The following is a 24,489-nucleotide window of genomic DNA, read 5'->3' as shown; positions in this document are numbered from 1 at the left end:
CAGTTCTCCCTGCTGCCCAGAAGTGATGGATGGCCCGATTAGCTGATGGGAACCAAACCAGTCCAGGGTGGTGTCTGTAAGTGGTCTGGTTTGTGCTGAAGGTGAAATGAAACACACATTTTTTGTCTCTTTTGCTGAGAATTGACAGTGACTTCATGGTTCTTTGTGTGTCCCCTGCAGCAGAGCATGACTTCTGTGCCAGCCTGAGGACCAACATGCCCCACATTACTCCTGGGCTATGATAGCATGAAAAACACCCACCCCAAAGGTTCTGCACAGGCCCTCACAGGCAAGGAAGACACGGGAGAGAAGCGTGGGTATGCACTACTTTGATTTTAGAGAGAGTCTCTGTGTGGCCACCTCTTGTCAGCCAGTCAGGATTTTAAGCCCAGCCAGCTCGTAATTGCCTCAGTGTGGCTTCTGCCCACTGTGAATTGCCCCCAGCAAAGGTCTAGTCGCTGGCAGTCCTCCTCCTACCATCTTCCTCCAGGCCCTTGCGGGAGCTCACCTCGACATTAACCTGGGCCCAGCAGGAGTCAGGAGGCAAATCTGCAAAAGTAAAATCTTATCCCATGTCTCAAAAACAAATAGAGATGGCATTCTCATTATCACTCCCCTCCGTAAGGGTGTTCAAAATTTGATTTTATTATTAAATTGATCATTTAATAATATTAATTAAATAAGAAATGTTAAATGCCAAGTCACACTATCTCTTGTAGCAATGGAAAAAAAAGTAAATATTTTTGCTGATAGTGTTAACTGAAATCACCTGTTCTCTTTATTACTTTTTGTTTAATTGGTTTATTTGTAAGCAGCAGGGACATCTTGCTTGTATTTTCCAGGAAAACCATTGAATGGCTGACATTTGACAACATGCACCACCAGTGGCTTCTGTTGGCCGCATGCTTTTGGGTGATTTTCATGTTCATGGTGGCTAGCAAGTTCATCACGTTGACCTTTAAAGACCCAGATGGTAAGTTTGCTTTGTGGTGGAATGAATTTTGGCTAATTCACAGCTTGCTGTAACACTGTTCCTAGGTACCTGCACAGAAGACCTCTGTCACAGAATCCAAGGACTTTAATGTCAGCAGGGCCCTTAGAGGTCATGACATCCAAATCCTTCATGTTACAGAGGTGTGAGAGGAGCCGTTTAAAGGATGGAAAGATCCTTTCTAAGCACCATCTCTCAAGGGCGGAAGGTGTTCTTTGTGGCTGAAGCCAGGGTAGTGCCTGAGGAGCAGGGAGCAGGGCCCCTTGCAGCAAGGCCATGTGCCTTGCAGTAAGGTGTCCTGCAGGCTCCTGGTTTGGGAATTCTCTCTGCCTCGTGTCGTCATAACAGACGCACAGTCACTGTGCCATCTGGTGTTCTGCACTGGTGGCCACATGTTTGAAGGTCACCCTCAGTGCAGTGGCAGGAGAGTCATTTAAAAGTATGATGTCAGGTTGTCTTGGAGGATTTTTTTTAACGCCCCTTTACGTAGGCCTTCAGACGAGGACATGTAGAGAGTGTCACATTCAGTCTCAGAATTGCTGATTCTACTTCATGCTGTTGTCACTTGCTTATCTAAGCCACAGTGTTTTTCCTACAAAGTGGACACAGTGCCTGTCTGGCAGCCTCTTTGTCTGGCCTGAGCATGGTCAGGCACTCTGTGATGGGTGAAGTGCTGGGCGTGTGCAGGGAGGTGCAATGTGCTCTGCAGCCCTGAGGCCACTCCCTTCAGTGGCCAGGTGGGCAGGCACAAGGACGTAAAGCAGGTGGCGGAGGTGACTTGTTCAGCTGTGGAGGGGCCTGAGCACTTTTAATGGGGAGACACTTGGGTCTTTATTCTGTATGGTGCTTTGTGTTTCCTCCTGCTGATGGCAGCTCTTAGAAATGCGTCTGTACCAGCAGTTTTCCCAACGTGTGCTGTCTGTGTGACCCATGGGCTATAGGCCCCTGCTTCGCCCCAGAGAGCTCCCGGGCATGTCCCTGGCTGTGTTGAGGGCAGCCTGAGGCCCCTCTCTCCTGCCCCATCCTCTCTCTACTCCACGCCATCTATAGAGGGACAAACAAGGTGGGAAGGCAGGTCTGCAGGGAAAAGAGGGACACCCTGAAATTAGCCATAGGGGGTTCTCCCTGCACAGTTTGCATCAGTGACAGTTACCAGGCACATGATGCTGGGGCCCCTCCTGGCTGTCATCACATGCCCTGCCGCCTGTTCCAGGAGCCCTCATGAGAAGACCTGTGAGATTTATACAGCCTTGGGAAGGCAGTGTTACACCTGCAGGTGTCTGGGGTGGCCAGTGCATCACGGAGCATCACACTCATACCTGGGCCTGGGGCTCCATCAGCAGAGCAAGGGCTGATTCTTGAGGGTTGTTGGAATTTGAGATGATTATCTCAGTTTGACAGTTTGGATGTTTCTGCAGCAACTTCAGCACAGTGACATGCCACCAATAATGGCAGTTCCTCCTGAAGACTGAGAGCGGTGATTCTCATCCTGGCAGCACTTCAGGGTCATCTGGGGGACTTTGTAAACCTTCCGCTGCTTGAGAACAAGTGAATTAGAATGTCTAGGAGTGGGTTCTAGTTGTGAACCAGAGTGTACATCATAGTTGGGGGAAATGGAAAAAGAAACAAAGAACTCCTGAGAATAAAAAATAGGTTTTACTCGTGGTTCCCCTAAATGTTACCTCCCTATAAGGAAGGCACTCAAAAGGCAGGTCATGAGGTTAAATTGTTCATGGTTTATTTTGTTTAAGAAAGTAGGAGTATATGTCATGTATTTTAGTGGGGCTTCCATCAATAATAGTTAAATAAAATGTGTGCCTTGTGTTTTAATATTATCTGGCAGAATTATCTCTGAAGGGCACCTCATTCCCATTGGTGTCTGATTAACAAGGTTTCATTCTGCTTCAATGTAGCAAGTTTGCTGAATGTTTCCAGAAAAGTATAGACGCTGATCTCGGAATCTAATCAGGGTCAGGCCAGTTAGCACTTGGATGGGAGACGGCTTGTGAACACTGGGTGCTGTGGGCTTGGAAAAAAAAGGAAAGTGTAGATGCCATAGAAGGTTTTGTGGAGGGGAGAAAAAGAGTGACAGGAGGCAACACCTACGAAGAAAGATGAAAGGCGTGAGGACTTTAAACCTGGAGGAAAACTGTGCAGTCACCCTTAGTACTGCCTGCCAAATATTTCCAGCGGTCTGCCTTACGGCCAGTGGTAGGCGCACCTCTTCCTCTGAAGTTTGGAGTGGCATGTGGGTGCTGGCTCAGGGAAATGGGAGTGCAGTGGCATGGGCCACTCCTGGGGGCTTCAGAGCCGGTGCACAGTCGGCCCTGCTCCCCCGTACCCCAAGGGGGTGCTGCCCGGTGAGGACGCCGTCAGCCTAGAGGTGTACGGTGAACTTAGGGAGCGAGAGTCCTCTGTTGTCGGCCCACTGAAGATGAGGAGTGGTTACCACAGCACAGTGCAGCCTGTCTTGATGCACACAGGATCTTAACTAACTGTCCAGAAGTTCCTGGTAAGGATCATGAAGGTGGTGTCCGGTAGCTGAGTTCCGACGAAGAACGCGAGCTGACACGCAGGCTGTCTTCCCAGCCTGGATGATAAACTGGGCCCAAGCATCCCAGAGAAGTTACACACCCAGCACCCACCCCTGCAGCCAACAGAGGGGGCCTTGGGCCAGGCTGGTGTTGGGGCATCTCTGCCCGGGGTCCTGCCTGGGGCACTGTGGCTTAGTGCGCCTGGTCCTGGCAGATCAAGGTCAGCCTTGATGGATCTTGGAACAGTACAGGAAACTCAAAGAGCTTTGTAAACATTTAGCCATGTGGGGTTTCTCACATGTTGGAGTTTATTTCACTCGTGTTCACAGTGTTTCTGCTTCTGAACCAAAAGCCCATTGTGAAGTATCATCACAGGAAGTAACTTATAGCACAATGGTGTCCTCTGTGATGAGGTTCCCTTTCCTGTGAAGCAGGTGGAGAATCCTTGGTCTCTGGGGGCTGCTCCTCTCAGCTCTGTCCTCTGTCCTGCTCCAGAATCCCAGTCAGTGGACACGTGTGTTTTCTTCTCGCCTACCTGTTTTTCATGATTTCTCCTGTCACTTGAGTTGATGAGGAGAGCACATTTGTCTTGAACTGCTGTTTAAAGCAACACTTACCATTTTTTATAGTGTTATAATCTCTCTTCAGCTCAGCAGTGGAGCCACAGTGATATTTGTGGCAATGATTTGTCCTTGGTACAATTTCAGTATGATCATACTGAACTGGGATCAGGTGTTGTAACTAGACATTATCACAGGGAAATAAATCCCGCTCAGCAATGGGAATATTTGATGGCATGCTATGTCAAGACTTCAAATCAAAAATGACATCCTTGTGGATCTGGTGTGTGTTTGTAGACACTGATTTTTCTTCTCTCTCCTGTTTGACTTCCTTTTCCAATCTTTTGCCTTGTGGCGGCCCCTCAATTTGGTTGTTAGCTGCTTGAGAGCAGAGCCCACGACCTGGCTGTCCTTGCACGCCTCCGCGAGCACATGCTGGGAATAAAGGATGTACGTGTGGTGGAGTCATGAGGTTCAGCAGCTGGTACACAGTGTCGTCACTGAGAGGAGGGGCTGTGATTGTTCTAGAAAAACAAAGCAGTACATCACTTGGCAAATTCAGACCCCTGGCAACCAGTAGACTGTTCTCTTCTCCATAAGCTTGTCACTTCCAGAATGTTGTATATGCAGCATGTGACCTTTTAGGATTGGCTTTTTTCATTCAACATAATTCTTCACTGGAGATTCACCAAACCTGTTGCTTGCTTCAGTGGATTCTTCCTTATTGCCGAGTACCATTCCATGGTGTGGATGTTCTACTGTTTGTTAACCACTCTCCCATTGAAGGACATCCAGGCTGTTTCCATTTTGGGCTATTACAAATGACACTGCTGTGAACATTTGTGTACAGGTTTTTTTGTCAATAAACTTCCATTTCTCTGGATTAAATGCCGAGTAGTACAATTGCTGGGTTGTATGGTAGTTACATGTTTAGTTTTTCAAGAAACTGCCAAAAGGTTTTCCAGACTTGCTATTCCACTTACCAAGTTTCTCCCTGTCCTCACCAGACTTTTGGTATTTTTACTATTTATTTATTGTAGCCATTCTGATAAGTAGTATAGTGGTATCTCATTGTGGTTTTAATATACATTTGTCTCACAGCTAATGACGTTGAACATCTTTTCATGTGTTTTATTTGCTGTCTGTATATCCTGTAACATGATGTCTTCATGTTTTGCCAATTTTCTAATTGGATTGTTTTTTTTAATTGTTGAGTTTTGAGAGTTCTTTATATATTCTAGATACTAGTCCTTTGTCAGATGTGGTTTGTAAATATTTTCTTCCTGTCTGTAGCTTGTTTTTTCCTCTTCTGCAAATGGGTTTCACAGAGCAGATTTTCTCCTTTGTTGTTTTTTAAAAAAAGTTTTATAGTTTCATGTTTCATGCTTAAGTCTGTGATCCATTTTGAGTTAATTTTTTAATAAGGCATAAGGTTTAGATAAAGGTTCAATTTTTTTGTCTGTAAGTATCTAATTGCTCTAGTACCATCTGTTGAAAAGACTGTTCTCCATGGAATTGTTTTTGCACCTTTGTCAAAAATCAGTTGGGCATCTCTGTGTGGATGTATTTCTGGGGCTTCTGTTCTGTCCCATTGTTCTGTGTGCCTGTTCTTCTTTGAGAAGACACTTTAACCTCTCTGTCTTCCAGTGTACAGTGCCAAACAGGAGTTTCTGTTCCTGACAACTATGCCGGAAGTGGGGAAGTTGGCAGAAGAGAAGCCCTTTCCTGAGGAACTGAAGGTAGGCACAAGCTTCAATACTTCTGAGTATTTCCTGCAGGGCAGGTCTGGTCATAGCAAATTCCCTCAGCATTTGCTTGTCTGGAAAAGACTTAATTTTTCTGTCAATTGTGAAACTTAGTTTTTTCAGGATATAAATTCTAGGCTGACAGTTGCTCTGTTTAAGTTGATTGAAGATGGGGCCCCAATCCCTTCTTGCTTGTAAGGTTTCCTCTGAGAAGTCTACAGTTAGCCTGACAGGTTTTCCTTTGTAGATTATATGATGCTTTCTTCTTGTTGCTTGCAGAATTTTCTCCTTCATTTTGACTTTGGCCAGGTTGATTACTATGTGTCTTGGAGATGACCTATTTGCTAGGAATCTTTCTTTTGTTCGGTGTCCATCTTGTATCTGTGTGTCTGAATTCCTGGCAAGACTGGGGAAATTTTCCTCAATAATTCCCTCAAATAGGTTTTCCATGCTTTTAGCTCTTTCTTCTTCCTCAGGGATACCTATGATTCAAATGTTAGTTTACTTCACATAGTCCCATTTGTCTCTCAGTGATTGCTCGGACTTTTTTATACTCTTCTCTGCCTTTTTGAATGACTGGGTTATCTTGAGAACCTTGTATTCAAGCTCTGAGATTCCTTCTTGGTTTAGCCTGTCATTAAAGCTTTCTGCTGTGTTTCAAAATTCCCTAAATGACTCTTTAAGTTCTATTATGTTCTTTCTTATGTTGTCTAGCTCTCTAGTGACTTTTTCTTTTTTTTTTCATTGATTTCCTGAAATATTTTTTTGTCTTCTTTTTGTTGGTTTTCAACTTTCTCTTCAATTCCATTCATCTTATTTGCCATCCATATTCTGAATTCCATTTCTGTCATTTTCAGCAATTTCCTTGTGAGTGGAGTCCACTACTGTAGTTCAATTGTGTTCCCTTGTGGATGTCGAACTATTTTGTATTTTCATGTTGCCAGGGTTCTTTTGCTGGTTTCTTCTCATCTGGCTCTTCTTCTCTTGGCTCTGGGTCAATAGAATGGCAGGGCACCTGTTCTCTGTTGCTGGGGACTCTCTCAAACCAAGTACAAGGGTGATGGCTGCTCAGGGATGGGGGGTCCTGAGTGAAGTGTTGGACCTTGGGTCCAACAGTAGTGGTGGCCTAGCGGTAGTGTTGGGGACTCAGTAGTGGAGTCTTGGGGTCCAGACATAGCTCTGGAGTCTCAGGGATGGAGTCGTAGGCCCAGAAGGTGCCCTGGAGCTACAGGGGCAAAACCTCAGACTCAGGGTACAGTGAGAATTGGCTCTGGGTATTTCAGGGGCTGAGCCACCCACGTGGGGGGAGCTGTTCCACCAGCGTGGGGACTGCTGATGCCCCGTTGCACAGACAAGGATTTGTCTTAGTGGCCCAGGGTCCATTTGGCAGGCCAGAGCTGCTGCTCAGTCACGGTTCTCCCCTCCCCCCTAGGACCCACTGAGGTGGTTGTCCCAGGCTTCCCAAGTGGTGCCTCTGGTGTCTAGGGCTTGTCCTTTGTTGAGACTGGAGGACAAGCCAGCTGGGGAGAGGCACCACTAGCCAAATTCTCAGCAAAATACTGCTCTCCTGGTTATGGTGGGTGGCAGGGGGGCTGGGAAGGACAAGAGTCTGAATGGAAGAAAGTGTCTCTCTGGCCTCTCGGGTCACTGTCCTTGGAGGGGAACTGTGCACAGAATGTCCAAGCTCTGGGATCATGCAAGTTCTCTCCGCAGTTCCATGGTCACCGCAGTGCTTGGGCTCATGGGGGTGGAAAAGCTTCCAAGTAACTTGGTAGCCTGCTGATCACTGAAGGAGTGTGGGAGGAAGAAAGAGATCCCACCAGCCCTTTCACTGGGCTCTGAGCCTCTCTGGGTTTGATCCTCACTGATATCTTCTTTTCCTTTATCCTCTTCCTTCTCTGCTTCGCAGTTTTCCTCCATGAGGTCCCCATCAGGCTCTGGCGTTTCTCTCTCTGACCTACACCTGAGCTGTGTCCCCTCTCGCCTCTCCTTTCTCTGAAACCTTCCTTCCCTCCCAGTCTGGCAAGCGATGTCTCTAGTCGGCCATCTTGCCCCCTTCTTCACTTGCTAACTTTGAATCTGGGCCTGGAGGGTTGAGGTTGTAGTTGTGCCAAAGGAAGGAAATGAGTCAAGCAAGTTGTAAGGATGTTTATCAGCCCAGAATTAAACTGCAGAGACAGGGACAGCTCCTGTCCCTGGTTGGCAGTGTAAGGGTGACAAAATAGAACCCAGTAAAAATAGAAAGCATACACCCAGTCAGAGCAGAGTGCTGTTGGAGTTTATTTCTCTCGGGACATTGATGTCATAGAGATCAAGTCTGCAGAACTCTGAGACGGCCCAGGAATGTTGCGTTTAGGTTGAGTCATCCCAGGGCAAAAATATTTGGATGGGCTCTATATAGACCAGAAACAAAAAACCCTATAGAACATAGGAGGGTGGCTTCAATAGGACAAGTTAAGGAAAAGATGGATAAAAACAAAGGTAGGGTAAGTCTTTTTGCAAAGTGCCTTTCTCTCCCCACCTTCTTTTGGGATAAATGAGCAAGAGATAGGATCAAGGAAGGAATGGGGTTAAATTAGACCCCTTCTTATAAGAGCAAGGAGAGTGCCTGGTGTGGCTCCTCGAGTTCTGTGGCAGGTGGAGGGCACAGGCTGCAGGGTCACGCTGATACCCCGTGGAGAGGATCAGAGGCCACGGAGGACAGAGTCGGGTAAGGCTGCAGGTGCCCGCTCTCTCATTTCCCAGTGTCTCCAGCTCTGCAAGTAGGTGTCAGGAAGCCCCAGGACATTCTTCCCTCTGCCAGGGAATCCCAGGAGATTCAGTTACACACTCGAGGGAGAAAGAGTGCCCTGGACACACGTTATGGAGTGTAAGGGAGTTTGGTTATGGTAGATCCATGAAGGAAGAGTGGGGAGCTGGGCAGTGTTGTGGGAACCTTTGTTGTCTCAATATTTCCGATGTCCTTGTTCTAGTGTGTTCTAGAAGGCTTATGTCCTTCTCCCAATTTTGTAACTGACCCCGTCCCCAGGAAAGACATGTGGTTATAACTGCCTCATAAATGGTTTGCCTGGCAAGGTGAATGCATTAAGATATAACAAAGGCATCTTGGTCCATTCAAGAAAGTTAATTGGGAGGGACCATCTGCTTTGCAATCTTGGGAAGAAGTTCTGTATAGCTTTAAGGGGAGAGGTAGGTACAGCTGCAGAAACGATTCCAAATGCTGAGAAACAGGGCCACAGCTGGAGGACGCCAAAGGAGTGGGGTCAGGCAGACAGCCCTGCAGTCCAGATCTTCTCAGAGAACAAGGTGGTGTCACCAGCAAGGGCATTTTAACTCACTGAGGATGCGGTCCCTGGCAGCTTCTGTGTGCGTCGAGGCGTTCTTACTCTGCTGAGGCTGTCCTGGGCGTCTCCACCAGATGCTGCAACTGACTCCAAGCAGAGTCAACACTCAACAGGCAGCTGTAACAGGAGTGACCCTGCCACCTAGCAAAGCAGCAGGAGTTTGAACTGTGCCAACCAAAGGCCTCCCAGGTCATAGGTATTCTCTTAGGTTCCAAGATGGCCCAGAGAGGCTGTGCCATCATTTAGGACTTCAACTGTTTCATCTTTTGGGGGGTTGTTTTCCCTAGCAAGTGGATTCCAAACATCTTTTTTGGGTTTTTAAGTCAATCTTCCCTCAAGAAGGAAAGTCCAGTGAAGCAGGTTTGCTTCCATTTTCCTTGCCTACCATGCTGATTCGTTTCCATGACTTCTCGGGGCCATGGGAAGCCCTGAGGAAGGCCTGGAAAGTGGCTGGGAACAGTTGTTGTCATGCTGTAAAAAGGGGAGGAAGGATGAACAAGAAGGCCCAGATGGTGAGGAAGGGGGGACGGGCTGGTAGGAGTGGCTCCTGCTTGGTCTCTCTCCTGTGTCCTCCTAACCACCTTGTGCCTGTCTTGCCTCCTGTCACCTGCAGGTGACTGGAAAGGTGCTTCCTGACAGCCGGCTTGTTCAACCCCTGGTCTACATGGAGCGCCTGGAACTCATCAGAAACGTCTGCAGGGACGAAGCCCTGAAGAATCTCTCGCACACTGCTGTCTCCAAGTTTGTCCTGGACCGAATATTTGTCTGTGACAAGCACAAGATTCTTTTCTGCCAGACTCCCAAAGTGGGCAACACCCAATGGAAGAAAGTGCTGATTGTTCTAAATGGTACATGTGAGGCCAGCAAACGTTTATCTGTGATGTCCAGGGCTGGCCTGGGGAGGGTCCCAGTGGCCTGGGCAGAGGACAGCAGAGAGGAGCCAAAGAGGGGGGTGGTTTCTCCTGAATGACTGGCAGCCCCACAAACAGTTCTCTGTTGTTGCTGTTTCCTATTAGCCTTGTACCTTGAAAGTTGGTCCAGTCAACATAGACACTGATTCTTTCCAAAGGGGCACAGGCAAGGTCAGGATCTCCTTGCCTTTCACAGCAGAATCCCCGCCACAGGCAGTTTGCCCACCCCGTGGGTCTCTTGTCTTCTCTTCAGCTTCCTGAGCTGATCCTCACAGCCACATGCTCTGTCCAGAGTAAGTCAGGGACCCTCACAGTCCCCTCTGCAGTCAGAAGGGCCCGTGCCCCAGAGCCTGCAAGACCCTGCCATAGGGCCTGGGGCCTCTGCACCTGTAGACATGTATTCTATGCCAGTTGGTAGAAAGAAATTGTCCCCCATTTTACACTAAGCATCTGTATTCAGAGGATTTAGTCAGCTTGCTTCAGGACATCTGATGTTTGCTAGAGAACAAATTAGATCATCGAAAAGTGGCCTCGTGCACTACAGTTTGGATTACTCATCACTCTTCAGGTACCATGTGTGTTTGCTTAAATTCCCATTAGTCTGAACTGATCCAAGATAATTATGGGCTCTATTAAATTCAGTTTCAAAAGGAACTTAGCTCCAGTTGACAGCAGTGGGCCTCCCAGATTAGGAATCAGACATTGGGGCCCTGAGATGGGTGGCCCTGGGGCTCCTCGTCCTCCAGATGCTGCCCTCGGGGTCAGCGGTGGTCAGCGGTGGTCAGTGTTGGCTGCCGTTTGGCCTTTACACAAGTTGGTTGGGGGAGAAAAGGGTCTTGTGGTCATCAGGCATATAATTAATGTGCTCTGGAGTAGTCTGATAGCGTATTGTGGTTTTGAAATTGGATAACGAAGTTACAAATCAAATTGAAAACAAGGACTATACAAAACAGTAACAAATAGGCCACCCCAGTGTGAAGTATCATACTTTAAAGAAGTAAACACCCACTTCCAAGGGCAGGATGAAAATAGGAGTGGGCTTGCCAGGTCATATAACGAAGAAGCAGGTGTTCCTTGTGGCTGTCTTCAGTCATCCTTAGATGCACCTGCACGGGGACAGGTCCGCGGGTGGGTCCAGGTGCAGATCCACAGAGCTGTCCTGCCATCCGCTTCAAAGCCAGTGCTCCTCTTTCTCATTTCACAGCCATCCACAGCACATGGCACAGAGTTCTGTGTGGGGCTTAAACATCTGGGGGAGGAATGAGTGAAACAGACAAGGCTATGGCCACTGCTCAGATGGCCCAAGACAGACTGTTCCCTGCCAAGACTCTGATCTTAACATGACAGGGTTAACAGAAAGATGGATGTTAAGGTTTGCAGAGGCTTAGCTAAAACCTTCTTGGCATAATGACAATGTAGTTCCAGTTGTCTACGTTGAGAAGAGTGAAAAACCTGCCCAGCCACCAGCCCTGGGATGCCCTCCCAGGTTCCATTCAGCAGCCTGGACCCAGCGCTGAGCCTGGATGCAGACTCTGGCTGCTGACACTGCCTGCCGTCCCCTCAGACATGTCGTGTCCTCCTCTGACTCCTGTCTCAGATGTAGCACAGCTCCCACAACTTTAGCCAGATTTTTCCAGCATCAGAAGTCTTTGCCACTTGCCAGTCTGGGGTGCTGCAAGGGTCCCTGAAAACCACTCTAGGCTGGGGAATGCGGTGCTGGGAGAGCTCAGCCTGTCAGCAGTGCCGGGCCGTGATGGTGCAGTGGGCGTGCGTTCCACAGTCCTGCTCCCCTGGCATTTCCCCCCAGTCTGAGAGCAGTGTAAGTATTGCTGGTGTTAGGAATTGTTTGCATGCAGCGATCTTCCTTTAATAGCAGATTTAGCCCAATTAGATACATTGCCAGGGGCAGGCACTGCCAGTATTTCTACCCTTGGTCCTTCCTCCCCAAATCATCAATTTCCTCCATTTGGCTTATGGATTCCCAAAAGCTTTACTTCACTGTCTCATCCTGCTGGCAGAAGAAGTTGGAATTCAAAGACCCAAATTTAGGTATCAGGGGCAGGCTTGTCATGCGTGCCATGGGCAGCATGGGGCCCAAGGAAGGAGATGGACAGGCATCGTCTCACGGTTGCACCAAGGCGGCCAACACACCTTCTGTTCTGCTTACTTTCCAGGAGCGTTTCCTTCCATCGAAGAGATCCCCGAAAATGTGGTTCATGACCATGAGAAGAATGGCCTCCCTCGCCTCTCTTCCTTCAGCAATGCAGAAATTCAGAAGCGGTAAGAGTAGCTTCCTCAAATGGAAAGGGGGGATTTTGAAAACCTGAGAAGATATTTTGAAAAATCCCAGGCTCAGTTCTGTACTTGCCAAGTGTTCCGATTCGTTCCAAGGGCCCCTGGGGACTGTCGGTTTGTCGATGGGAGGTAGCCAAGCATACGCCTGGCATTCAGCGCACTTAAACTCAGATCCTTACTCGAATTTCTGAACGTGTTCTCCAGCTTTACCATCACACAGTCCATTAAAATGAAATTTTATTAGAAATGAGTGGTCAACTTTGTTCTGCTTTGGTATTGTTAAGTTTTGTGAGTTTCTTGCTGAATATGATCTTTGCTTTATAAGAAAGGGATTTGGGTCGGAGAGAGACCCCACTGAGCATTTTGTTTTCCCAGAGGCCCTTGTGCCTGCTGCCACGGGAACTGCCTCGAGAGTGGTGTCCTGGGCTGGACCCACACAGGCAGGGCCAAGAGACAGACCCCTGATTGCAGCAAGGGTGGAGTCCTTAGCTAATAAATGGGAAAGTTCCCCATATGAGCTATCAGATGGCCCCGTGGAGCAAGATTTAAAGGAGTAAGAATGCAGAAGGCAGTGTCTGCCAGGCCGCCAGCGGGGCTCTGCCCTCTCTGCCCCGCATGGCGTCTGGCCCTGGGTGATTCAGTCTGCCCAGCTCTCCAGACCCTTACGAGAGGTGCTCCTAGGGGAGGTGCCCTGTTATCACCTAAGCGCTTACTTCGTGGGGCTTTTGTGAGACTCAGCTAAGACACACAAAGCGAGGAAAGCCGTTTCTGGTGTGTGGTAAGCACGCCTTCATCCACTGATGACATCGCTGTCCTTGTCATTATCACTGCTGCTGTCCCTCCTTGCCAGGACCGCTGCTCTGCTGCTGCCCTGCTGGCCGCTCGCCAGGCCACCGCTCCCGCTGGCTGTAGGGCAAAGCCTCGCTCTCCGTTTTCTCATGCCCCCCCTTCCCTCTTACTTTTCCTTCCCCTGGCAATTTTGAGTCGAATATTTAAAGATACGCCCTTAAAGTAACTTTCTCTGGTTTCAGCTATTCCTGATTCACTCAGAGTTCTTGCCCTTACAGTTTTCTGCCCAGGAACAAAACTTTAAACATTCTTGAAGTTTTGAATTATTCAAGTAACCAAACATAGATTAAATAGATGTCTTTACAGTGACCCCCTAGGACGAGTACTGTGGCCTTGGACAGGCAAGATTTTCCAAGCCTCCATTTCTTCACCTGTAAAATGGGTTAATCCATAAAATCTCGGGTAGGTCTAATAAGCGATGCATGGCAGGGCTTTGCCCAAACGAAGGGTCAGCAAACAGCAGCAGCTGCTCTGTTTGATCTTCACTCTTCCCACCCTCTCCACCATTACCTCCAGTGGCATTGAGTTAACCCTGTTTCTTCTCATTTTTTTCCTTAGCTTGAAAACATACTTCAAGTTTTTTATTGTAAGAGATCCCTTTGAAAGACTTATTTCTGCATTTAAGGATAAGTTTGTGCACAATCCCCGGTTTGAACCTTGGTATAGACATGAGATTGCCCCTGGCATCATCAGAAAATACAGGAGGAACCGGACAGAGACCCGGGGGATCCAGTTTGAAGATTTTGTGCGCTACCTGGGTGATCCAAACCACAGATGGCTAGACCTTCAGTTTGGGGACCACATCATTCACTGGGTGACATATGTAGAACTCTGTGCACCCTGCGAGATAAAGTACAGTGTGATTGGACACCACGAGACCCTGGAGGACGATGCCCCATACATCTTAAAGGAAGCTGGTATAGACCACCTGGTATCCTACCCAACCATCCCTCCGGGCATTACCGTGTATAATAGAACCAAGGTGGAGCACTATTTTCTGGGCATCAGCAAACGAGACATCCGGCGGCTGTATGCGCGTTTTGAAGGAGACTTTAAGCTCTTTGGGTATCAGAGACCAGATTTTTTGCTAAACTAATGCATAGGACCAGCAAATTCACATATCTTTGTTAGACCAGGGGCTAACCAGGTGGAGGTCTGAGCACAGAAATGACACTTCCTCCATCACACTGCTCCTTTTAGAACTCCCGAGGGCTCCCATGGGCCTGTGAGCACGATGGCAGATGATACTGGACCCTGACTGTTACGACTCAGTTTGGATATAAGATGCACTGAGGGCCCCGTACCACCCCCACCACCGGTGTCATTAGGATGCTGCTGGCCTTCGCTGTCCTCAGAGGAGAGAAAAGACTAAACATTTGCATCTGACAGACCCATGGGGAGGAACACTGTACAGCATCAGGAGCCACCTCCCTCAGCCATCAAAGGGGACACAGCCGGGGCTCTGCTGGCTGGTCAGGGGTGTCCTGCCTGTCACCAGGGGATTGCAGGAACGGCACCCAGCACTTGCAGGAGGGATGGAGAAGCCAAAGGGCTGCACAAATCACAGAAGCTCACACAGCATCACATCTAGGAACAAAGTGACACCTCTGGCTTTCATCTCGGTGCTGCTGTGATCATGGAGACAGACCATTCTTTCATGATGACTGTGTTCCTGTGACATTCAGTGGTGTCCCGAGGGTGGTTTCCACCAGCCTGTGTTTTCAGATTCATGCCCGCTAACGCTGGCCGGTGTTCCTGAGCCTCATCTGCCAAGCACCTCTCTCACTCACCACGAGAGACAATTTTGGAAAGTGAGGGGAGTTCCCCCTGAGAGGAGGAACATCTTTGGGGACTGTAAAAGGAACATGGCTTGGGAAAGGGAGAGCTGGCTGGGCCTTGGGGCTCAGACTGCTGTGGATTCGAGCACGTCTGTCCTGCCTGGGTGGGCAGCACGAGATGTCCACCTGTCTCCCCCAGGGACATCCAAGCAGTAGTAAGGGCAGCGTGCCAGCATCTCAGAACTCAGTGCAGTTTAGACATTTCAATTCCTTTCATCTCAGCAAAATGCATACCACAGGGCCCATTTCTGATAATGCCACCGTCCTGCACTCCATGGCTAGAAGTTGGGCGATCAGGTTCACCAGCAATAACATCCTGGCTGAGGCAGCCTCCAGTAACGTGTCTTCCAGGCACTGAGGCAGGCCCCAGTGAGGAGCAAGCCACAGCGACGCAGCTGCCGTCCAGCAGCCAGGGCCGTGGAGAGAAGACGGGACGGTTTCCTAAGATGTGTCCCCAGCGCTCAGGTGTGCATGGCACCGCTGAACCCGGGGCAGGAGGAGTGAGCTGGGCTTTTCCTAAAGGCAGCCTCAACCTTCCTTTTCTCAAAATGGTTTCCTGAATATGTAAATGTGAAAGTAAAATAAAATTTAAAACATGTGCCAAACCTGAAATGGGCTGCAGTTCCTCGGGCAGGTGCTCCCAGGCACTAGTTTCCCTGTCCCCAGGCGAGTGACGGGCAGACAGGCCTGGGCACACACAGGCTGCTCAGGACGGACCTCCGGAGGGCAGCGGGCCCTGCCTTGCGTCCGTCCTCAACTGACTCAGCAAGGATGTGACACGTGGGTTGTTTTGCTATAGGTTTTAGCAGAGTCTTGTTAAAAAATGTCAGACCTAATGAGCTGATTGATTACCTCTTTCCTGTTTGAAATGTAACAGTGTTGAATGATGTATGTGAATTTAAGGCCTTAAAGTTAGTCCTAATTAAAAAAGCATTTTCTCTCAGAAGCAAAAGGTTGGCCACCTGGGTTGGTTGTGTTTTTTTCCCTCCCTATTGACATTTGGGTTAATTTCCTAACATATTTTGTTGAACAAGCAGAGATTGCTGCCAGAGTGTCTCCTGCATGTGTCACAGTATGTCCAGAACAAGGACACCCCACCCTCGCCCCTAGCTGTGGCACCTGGCACCACGCCGAGTTCCTGGACAGCGCCCCGCCCCCCCCCCCCAGTGGGGCAGCCCCTCCGCCACGACAGAGGTCCCCAGACTTCCTTCTGAGTCCCCAGAATCCGCTTCCTCCCTTCTCAGCCCTAAAGTATGTGGTCCTTCTCCTTCTGCCCCTGAGTCACCACCACAATTCGGGCACCCTGATCCCAGCTGGGCCCCCTCAGGACTGAGGCCGGGGCTGGGGACGCAGTCCACTCCCAGGCAGCAACACCCAGGAAAGGGCAGCCGGGGGCTGGAGAGGACAGGCCCCCCGGGGAGTCTCTGCAGTCACGGAGCCTGGGCGTGAAAGAGACGTAAGCAGCCACTCTGCCTCTAAAAAGTGGTCTTACAGCCAGGAGGGCAATTTCTAAATTTCAAAGTTTAATAATATTAGTTGACTTAATAGGTCTATGTCATTAATTGCTTCTCTCACTGAGTTTTGCTCCTTCTCACACGTTTCAGATTTCCTGGTTGTGTTGAGAACCATTACAGTGCAGTGTCCACAGCCGAGACGAGACCTGATTTTCAGAGTGGCTGACTGGGTCCATGCAGAGGTGTCCCGATCACTGTGTGCAGGGACCCAGGTGGCCTCCACTTCAGGTTCCTGGGAAGAAGAGCCTCCCACCAGGGAGGGGGCCTCAAAGGGTTACTGGGGGGCAATGCACCCCCGACCCCCAATCCCCTACTCTAAACCCCAGCATGGGTTGCTCCGCCAAGATGTCCAGACGAGGGGACCAGCAGAAGCCTGGAGCAGAAGGGGAAAAATGATCAAGGCAACAGATAAGTGTGAGGCAAAGGCAGCCTGCCATCTAGCTGACTAAATTTAAATTATTCAACATATGTTTTCCAAGTCCCTTGGACATGCCATGCCCTGCACAGAGGTTGGGGTTCCAGAGCTGAGCAGAACCACGGGCTCCCAGAAGAGTCCTGGGAGGTGCTGAGACAGGGCCACACCATCCGGTTGAGTCGAGGGAAGAGGCTCCTGGCAGACTTGGCAGGCCCATGGGGGAGGATTATAGAAGGTGCAGCCGGCAGGGGAGGACCCCCAAGCATGCAGCTGTATTCAGGGCATGGCAGATGGGTCAGCGGCGGTTAACTTAGGACTCCAGGCAGGGGAAGGCTGGGCAGCATCACAGAGGGTTTTGAGGGGTGTGCTAGGTGTGTGGCGTTAAAACGCGCCGTTTGGGGCATGTATCTGAGTTTATTAACTTGTTGGCAAAGTGACAAGAGTGCACCATCTCAGGGCATGGAGACAGAAGGGCTGAAAGCCAGCATGGGAACAGAAAGAGCTCATTAGAAAAGCAAGCAGCCAGTTAGGAAAGGGTTCCAGGTTTGCTTCAGGGGCTCAGAAAAGTATTACACTCCCATCAGACTTCACAGAAGAAACCAGGAGCAGGCTGGTCCACGATGCCCTGTATTGTTCTTTCATTTCTGATTGATAGATACTAAGAGGGAGAGAATAAGGTCCATCTGATGCTGCAAATCAGCCTCTGGAGGCCTCTGCGAAGCGGTGTCCAAGGCTGGGAGGAGCAGGGAGGGGAAGGGCATTGTCAGGTGGGAGCTCTGACCTTGCTCAGACTTCTGCCAGGGCCTTTCTCCCGCTACAAGGAAAGAAGCAGCGTAAACAGAATGTCAGTTTCTTAGGGTGGGGACAACTTTCTTTATCTGAGCGTAGTTGGTGGAGCATCAGCTCAGGTTTCTCCACAGGGATCTGTGCGTTGTGGGGAGAACCTGAGCAGTGCCAGGTGGAACAGCCCGGGGAGCAATCCTGGCCCCACGCACAGATGCTCTGGGGGGGGGGGTCCCTCCCCTTTCAGGGAGAGCCCCGGCAGGCAGCCCGAGCTCCCGGGAAAAGAGGCAGAGGTGGCGTGTTCTAGCCTATGGCAAGGCGTGCCATGGAACTAGACCAGGGACATTTCGGGAACTTGAAGAGAAGAGTTCAAGGTGGCTGACCTGCTGCTGATGAGGGTGAAGGTGGCACAGAGGAGGCAGGACTCCCCAGGGGACAGGTGGTGCATTCAGGACCGTGGGCTTTATCTTACATGTGCAGCCAGCCACGGAGAGGTTTTAACTAACACAGGGCTCTGATTTGTCCTGGAGAAAGTTCTTGGGGGCCACAGTGGGGAGAACAAGTTGGAGAAAATAAAAACCTGAGGCTGGGAGACCTGCCAACAGGCTGGTACAGCCACCCAAGGGAGACGGTGGTGACTGTACTAGGGGGTTTGCGGTGGGCAGAGAGCGTGCAGAAGAGGCAGACTGGTGTGACCAGCGCCCTGGACCGGCCTGACCTCTGGACACATGAGGGCAAAGGGTGCGGCCCACACTGAGGAGGGCCAAATGGGAGTGCACATGGGGAATTGGAATAGACCAGGGTTCAGCACGGGGGTGGGTGGGGGCGAGAGGAGGGTGTGTCCCCATGGCTGGAGGAGGGCTGTTCAAGGTAGGGAAGCACAGCAAGTGGGTGCGTAGAGGGGACGTGGCTGTACTCTGCAGGCAAGTTTGGTGCCATTATTTAGGTAATGGGGGAGGATTCAATTTTATTGTGGAAATTTAAAAATACATGCCAAAGTAAAATAGTCACTGAACTCCAGTTAGCTCTCAGCTTCAGCAATCTTCACGACATGTTCCCTTTCGCATTTCATCCGCCCCTTGTCCTGCTCACTCAGGGTGGCCTGCATGGTGCACACACCCAGGAGGCTCAGATCGGGGATTTGGGCCCCAGCACTTTGACACCAGACCCCACAAGAGTGGCTCCAAGCTCCATGATGCTGACTCAGATCCATTGTTTTCACCCTGATGTTCTTCGGTTTCATTGCTCTTCATTCACTGACCACAGACTGAGGGCCCCGTGTGGCGTGGTCCCCCCACTCCGTGGTACCCAGCAGCTTCTCTTGGCTTCTTGGCTGGGCTCTCTCATTCACCACAGTGTCTATTCCAACCTTCTCCATTTTCTCAAACTTCCACTCCACTCTCTTACTGTCAGCAGATGATCCCGTCCCCTGCAGAGAAAACAGATGCCCTTGGATGAGTGCTTCTCCGGCACCTTGGTGTTAAATCTGCACACTCTCTGCATCACACATCCGTCTGCCTTAGCCTTCCCTGGGTCTAGCACAGTGGGAGGGCTGTGCCCCCTGCCTCCCTCCATTACCCCGGGCCCCTCCCCTCCTGCCCCTGAGCTACCCTCCCTCTGTTCTCTCTGTTGTGTCTGCACCCCCTCCCCCACCTGGCTCTCTCCCAGCAGCACTCCGTGTTTCCAGGGTTCTCTCCAATCTGAAAAGCCCCACCCCAGAGCACTGCCCTCGCTCAGCAGCCCCCACCCACTTGTGACAGTCGTCGAGTTCAAAATGGAGCCAGGCAAGGGCACGAAAGGAGGGCTATCACGCAGGATCTGCCTGATAACAAAACAAATCCTGTAGGATAATCCGTTTAAGTCGGTGGAGTCAGCAGAAGCCACGGTGTCATGGTGGAACGATGGCAAGAAAGCTTTCCAAACTGCCGCTTACCACACAAGTCACACAAGGACAGCTGGCAGCACCAGGACAGCTAGCCACTCATCCCAGAATGCCTGCCTGACACAATTTCCTAAACCCAGTCCAAGGAAACAGGCCGCTGAGACTTTAGAATGACGAGTTTTACCTTGTAACTGCTGTCGGTCAGCAATCAGAGCACGCCAGCTCCCCCAGGACACCGCAGGCACCACCGAACTTTCTTTCAAAACAACTTACTCAACTTTTCTCTTTCCCCACAAAACAAAAATTTCCCTTTGTTTTTCAGACATACCAGAGGCCACCCAGGTCAGTGTGTACGTCCTGAATTGCAATTCTATTTTTTGTATATTCCCAAATAAAACCTTTAGCTTAGAGATTTTTTATTTGATATTGTCACACCCAAAACTTAATACTATAGTCTTCCTTCACTGTCTGCATTTCTTCACCTCCCAGTCACTGCTTAATCCACTACACCCCGCCTTCTGCAGACTCCGCTGACTTCAGTAGAATTTCCCGACGGACGCGTAATGATTCCGTTTCATTCCCGGGGTTACTGTGTTGTGTCTTCTCTTTATCTTGTCGGTCTTGGTAGAGGTTTACTAATGTTAATTTTTTTGAATAACCAGATTTTGTTTTATTGATTTTTTTTTCTATTTTCAATTTCATTGGTTTCTGCTCTGATCTTTATTTTTGCCTTCTACTTGCTTTGGATTTATTTTACTCTTCGTTTTCTAGTTTCTTGAGGCAGGAACTTTGACAATTGATTCGAAACCTTTCCTTATTTATAATGTAGCCATTTGGTGCTACAGATATCCTGGTCTGCACCGTGTTAGCTGCATCCCACATATCCTGACATGTTGTGATTTTGTTTTCATTTAGTTCTCTGTATTTTTAAAATTTCCTTTAAGACTTCATTGCTCATGGATTAAGGGATTATTTAGAAGTTAGAGATCTCCAACTGTTCAGAGATTTTCCTGTTGTCTTTCTGTTACTGATTTTTAGTTTGATTCCATTATAGTCAGAAAACATATTCTGCGTGATTTCGATTATGTTCAATTTGTTGAGGTTTGTTTTGAGCCCCGACTATGGACTGTCTTGGTGATTATGGGTTCTTGGATGAAGCACGTGCATTCATTCAGCTTTGTTGGGTGGAGTTAATACTCCCTTTTTGAAATACTGACTTTCCTCAGCTTCTGATACACGCCCCTGGTTTTTCTTACACCTTGCTGGCCATCTGTTTGTTTTCTAGATTCCTTTCCTCTGCCCACCCTTTAATTTTTACTGGTTCTCCGTATTTTAAAGCCAGGTTATTTTCTGTTACCATTCTCCCTGGGCAAAGATGTGTACTTGCAGATCTTCACTTACCACCTATATGAAAATACGAGCCCCGTGAGGACCCAAGAACTTTGTGTGTTTTGTCCACTGTGGAAGCACAGCTTCTGAACAGTGTCTGGCACAAAGAAAGTTCTCAAACAAAATTTTTTGACTGCTGATTTAGACCCAAATCTGTACCTTCTGTCTACATGTCTTTTCTGAGCTTCTGACTCATATATCCAACCAACTGCCTACTAGATGTTTCTGCTTGGTTGCCCCACGCTCATTTCAAATTTATTAATTCCCAAGCTGTTCCTTCATCTTCCCCTCCAAGCCTGTTGGTCTTCTGTGACCACCATCTCAGGGAGCAGAGACACAAACCATCCGGGTGTCTGAACCAGAAATCTGGAACAGAATCTTGGACTCCTTCTTATTCACTCTCGCATCTAATCCATCACCAAATGCTGTTGATTTAACCATCTACATGTTTCTGGTCTCCGGCTACTTCTTTCCATGCCCATTGCCACCTCTCCAATAGGGCCACCAGACACCCCACGAGGATCACTGCTGCAGACTCCTAACCTGATGCTAGTCCCTGCCTCAAATTCTGCCCACCTGTGATCATGTCTATACCCTAGAGTAGGTTTTTTTAAAAATAAAAATGTAATCATTTTGCTCCCTACCCAAAACTATTAAATGGCTCTCCATTGCCCTCAGAATAAAGTCCAAATTCTTCAACATAAAAGGTCCTTACGATTTAGGCTCTGGTTTCTCTCCAGTCTCATCTCTCTCCCTTGCGATATCCTTCACTTCCACTCCATCCCCCTCCCCACAGGCTTTGGCTGTATCGATGGACCCACGTTCATTTCCATGAGTCTACTGTGACCTTTCATCCCCTCCAGGCCTATCACAGGTTGGTCCCTGCACCTGGGATTCTTCTCCCACCTCTTCTCTTAGGTAACTGCTATTCATCCCTTAGTATCCAGCTCAGGAAGCCTTTTTGAACTCTTAAGCCCACGTAAGGCAGCTTCCTGTGGGTTTCCCTGGTTCCCTTTCTTTTTCCCTTGAAGCCAGCTGTGCCAAGTGTTTAAATCATGGCCAATGGGATGTGAGCAGAATTATGAGGTAACCCCTAGGCTGTGGCCTTAAGGAAGAGGGATGCATGCTCTACCACCCTCTGTTCCCCTCTGGTGGCTCACGTGCAGACGTCATGGTGGGGTGGAAGCTGCGTGTTGGAGATGACGCCCATTGCCGTGAGGCCACCACATCAGCCTTGGATCGCTGACATTCAGATAAGATGGTTTCATGATAACCTTGCTCAAGTTACTGTTGTTTTGGTCTTTGTTGCAGCAGCCAAATTGGTATTCTAATTCATAAAGTCCTCAGTAAATGTTTGATAGAAGGAAAGAAGGAGGGTGGGAAGGAAGGAAGAAGGGAAGGAAAGTAGAAAGTGGTAGGGATAGAATAGGAACCTAAGTCTCTGGTCTTCTAAACTTCTTTCCAGTGTACTCAAGGGGACATTTCTTCTTGAGTTTCACTGATCTAGTAGCCAGACCTAAATAGATAACAGGCCAGTGATTCTAATTTTGAATGAAGTTCTAACGGGGGTTTAATCCACAGAATGACAATTAAAATGATAGGTATATTTGAAGGTGTTTATATGAAAACAGACCAACTGAATTTGAAGGATAAATCTGAGAGGAGAAATGATCAAGTCCAGACAGTAATGAACAGAGCTTCAAAAGGGGAGCCGTATTTACCAAAGCATGAAATGCTTAATCAATGGATTGTCCTTTGAAATTTGAGGAAGAAAAAATTTAGGACTAATAAAACACAGGTTTTGAAATTTATTAGCTTATTTTCTCAATATGTTATACTCTTATAAAACAAACATGGAATTGATGGGAAAACTTAGAATAAAGTTAACTGCTATAACAAATAAGCCCCAAGGTTTCCATGTTTTAAATAATAGATATTTTTTTCTCACTAACCTAACAGTTGAACACAGTGTTCCTCATGAGTGGGTAGGTTTCTTCTGTGGGGATTCAAAGACGCAAAATCCCATCTAGTTCTTGCATCCTGCTCAAAGTCAAGGATCTCTGGTTGATGCTTAGGCTTCTCCATTAGATCCAGATGCAGTCACTGGTGATCTGAAAGCCTATCAAATAAAAGACAAGTTATCTTTTTCTCACCCTCACCTCAGCATACACACAATAGAAAACCCCATTCAGCAAAGGCAAGAATGGAAACACACGCAGCAGTCTCTGGGTTGTAGCAGTTATGAAATCCTGCCAGGTTGGGGTAGGGGTGAATTTCCTTTGGTAGACCCTGATCCCACACTTTCATGAGTTTTATCTCCAGAAACCCTACCAGTTTCTCATGATGAGGAGTCAAGAAAGATCCTCCCCCTAGCTCTGGCAGGTGGAGGAGAAAGGTAACCATTTTGAAATATGTGCAGAGCATTCTCCATAACAAAGGCTTTTCCAGCTCTTTATCCTACCTGGAGGAAGGGTATTATCCAATCCCAGCCCCTCTAGCCTTCCTGTCTCTCCTCAGCGGTGAAAAAAATAGCTATGAAACACATGAAGATCATAGCCCAGAGACACACGCCAACTAAAAGACTGAGATTCAATCATAAAATTATAGGCTTCTCCCACACACACCCGTTGCCACCTTGCCACTTTGCCACACACCTTGCCATCAACAGTGACCCCATATTATCACAGTGGGTTACCGCTGAAAGAGCTGTAAGGTGCAGACTCCATGCAAGTGTTCCTAGGGAAACCTAAAGACAACAGAAGAGATAACAACAAGGGCACTAGAGGAATTTGAGGCCTCTGGCACCTGCTGCTATAGCAAACATTGACCACAGCCTAACTCCTGCCAGACTAATATAAATCCTCACACTAAAGGCCTTTTATCTCAGTTCCTATACCTGATACATATGTATGGATTTTAATGGGAAAAAAATTGCAAAGCATACAAAAAGACAAGAAAAAACAGTCTGAAGAACTTCAGAACCAGACTCAGATGTAACACAAATGGTGGAGTTATGAGACAGGAAATTTAAAATAACTGATTAATATGTTAACAGTCCTAATGGAAAAGTAGACATTATGAAAGAATAAATGGGTAACATAAATAGAGAGGTGGAAACTATGAAAAATCAAAATGAAATGCTAAAAAATACACAATAGAAATTAAGAATGCCTTTGATGGGTTTATCAGTAAACTCGACACGGCCAAGGTAAGAATCAATGAGCTTGAAGATGTGGCAATAGAAACTGCTAAAGCTGAAAAACAAAGAGATTAAAAAAAAAAGACCATTCAAGAACCATGGGACGGCCGGGCGCGGTGGCTCACTCCTGTAATCCTAGCACTCTGGGAGGCCGAAGCGGGTGGATCGCTCGAGGTCAGGAGTTTGAGACCAGCCTGAGCAAGAGTGAGACCCCGTCTCTACTAAAAATAGAAAGAAATT

General features: G+C 48.4%; 1 protein-coding gene across 1 annotated transcript; it reads left to right on the top strand.

Moving 5' to 3' along the window:
- The first annotated feature begins 273 nt into the window (after nt 1-273).
- Nucleotides 274-14,780, top strand: CHST10 (carbohydrate sulfotransferase 10). The gene is made up of 6 exons (XM_069494764.1): nt 274-317; nt 843-973; nt 5,733-5,824; nt 9,788-10,022; nt 12,260-12,365; nt 13,788-14,780. Exons 2-6 carry the CDS (start codon nt 874-876, stop codon nt 14,323-14,325), a joined length of 1,071 nt encoding a protein of 356 aa, XP_069350865.1. The 5' UTR covers nt 274-317; nt 843-873; the 3' UTR covers nt 14,326-14,780.
- The last annotated feature ends 9,709 nt before the right edge of the window (nt 14,781-24,489 follow it).

This window comes from Eulemur rufifrons, chromosome 19, assembly GCF_041146395.1.
Source record: "Eulemur rufifrons isolate Redbay chromosome 19, OSU_ERuf_1, whole genome shotgun sequence".
Lineage (NCBI taxonomy): Eukaryota > Metazoa > Chordata > Mammalia > Primates > Lemuridae > Eulemur > Eulemur rufifrons.
Note: the sequence above shows the minus strand (reverse complement) of the source record. Positions and strands in the feature narration are given on the sequence as shown.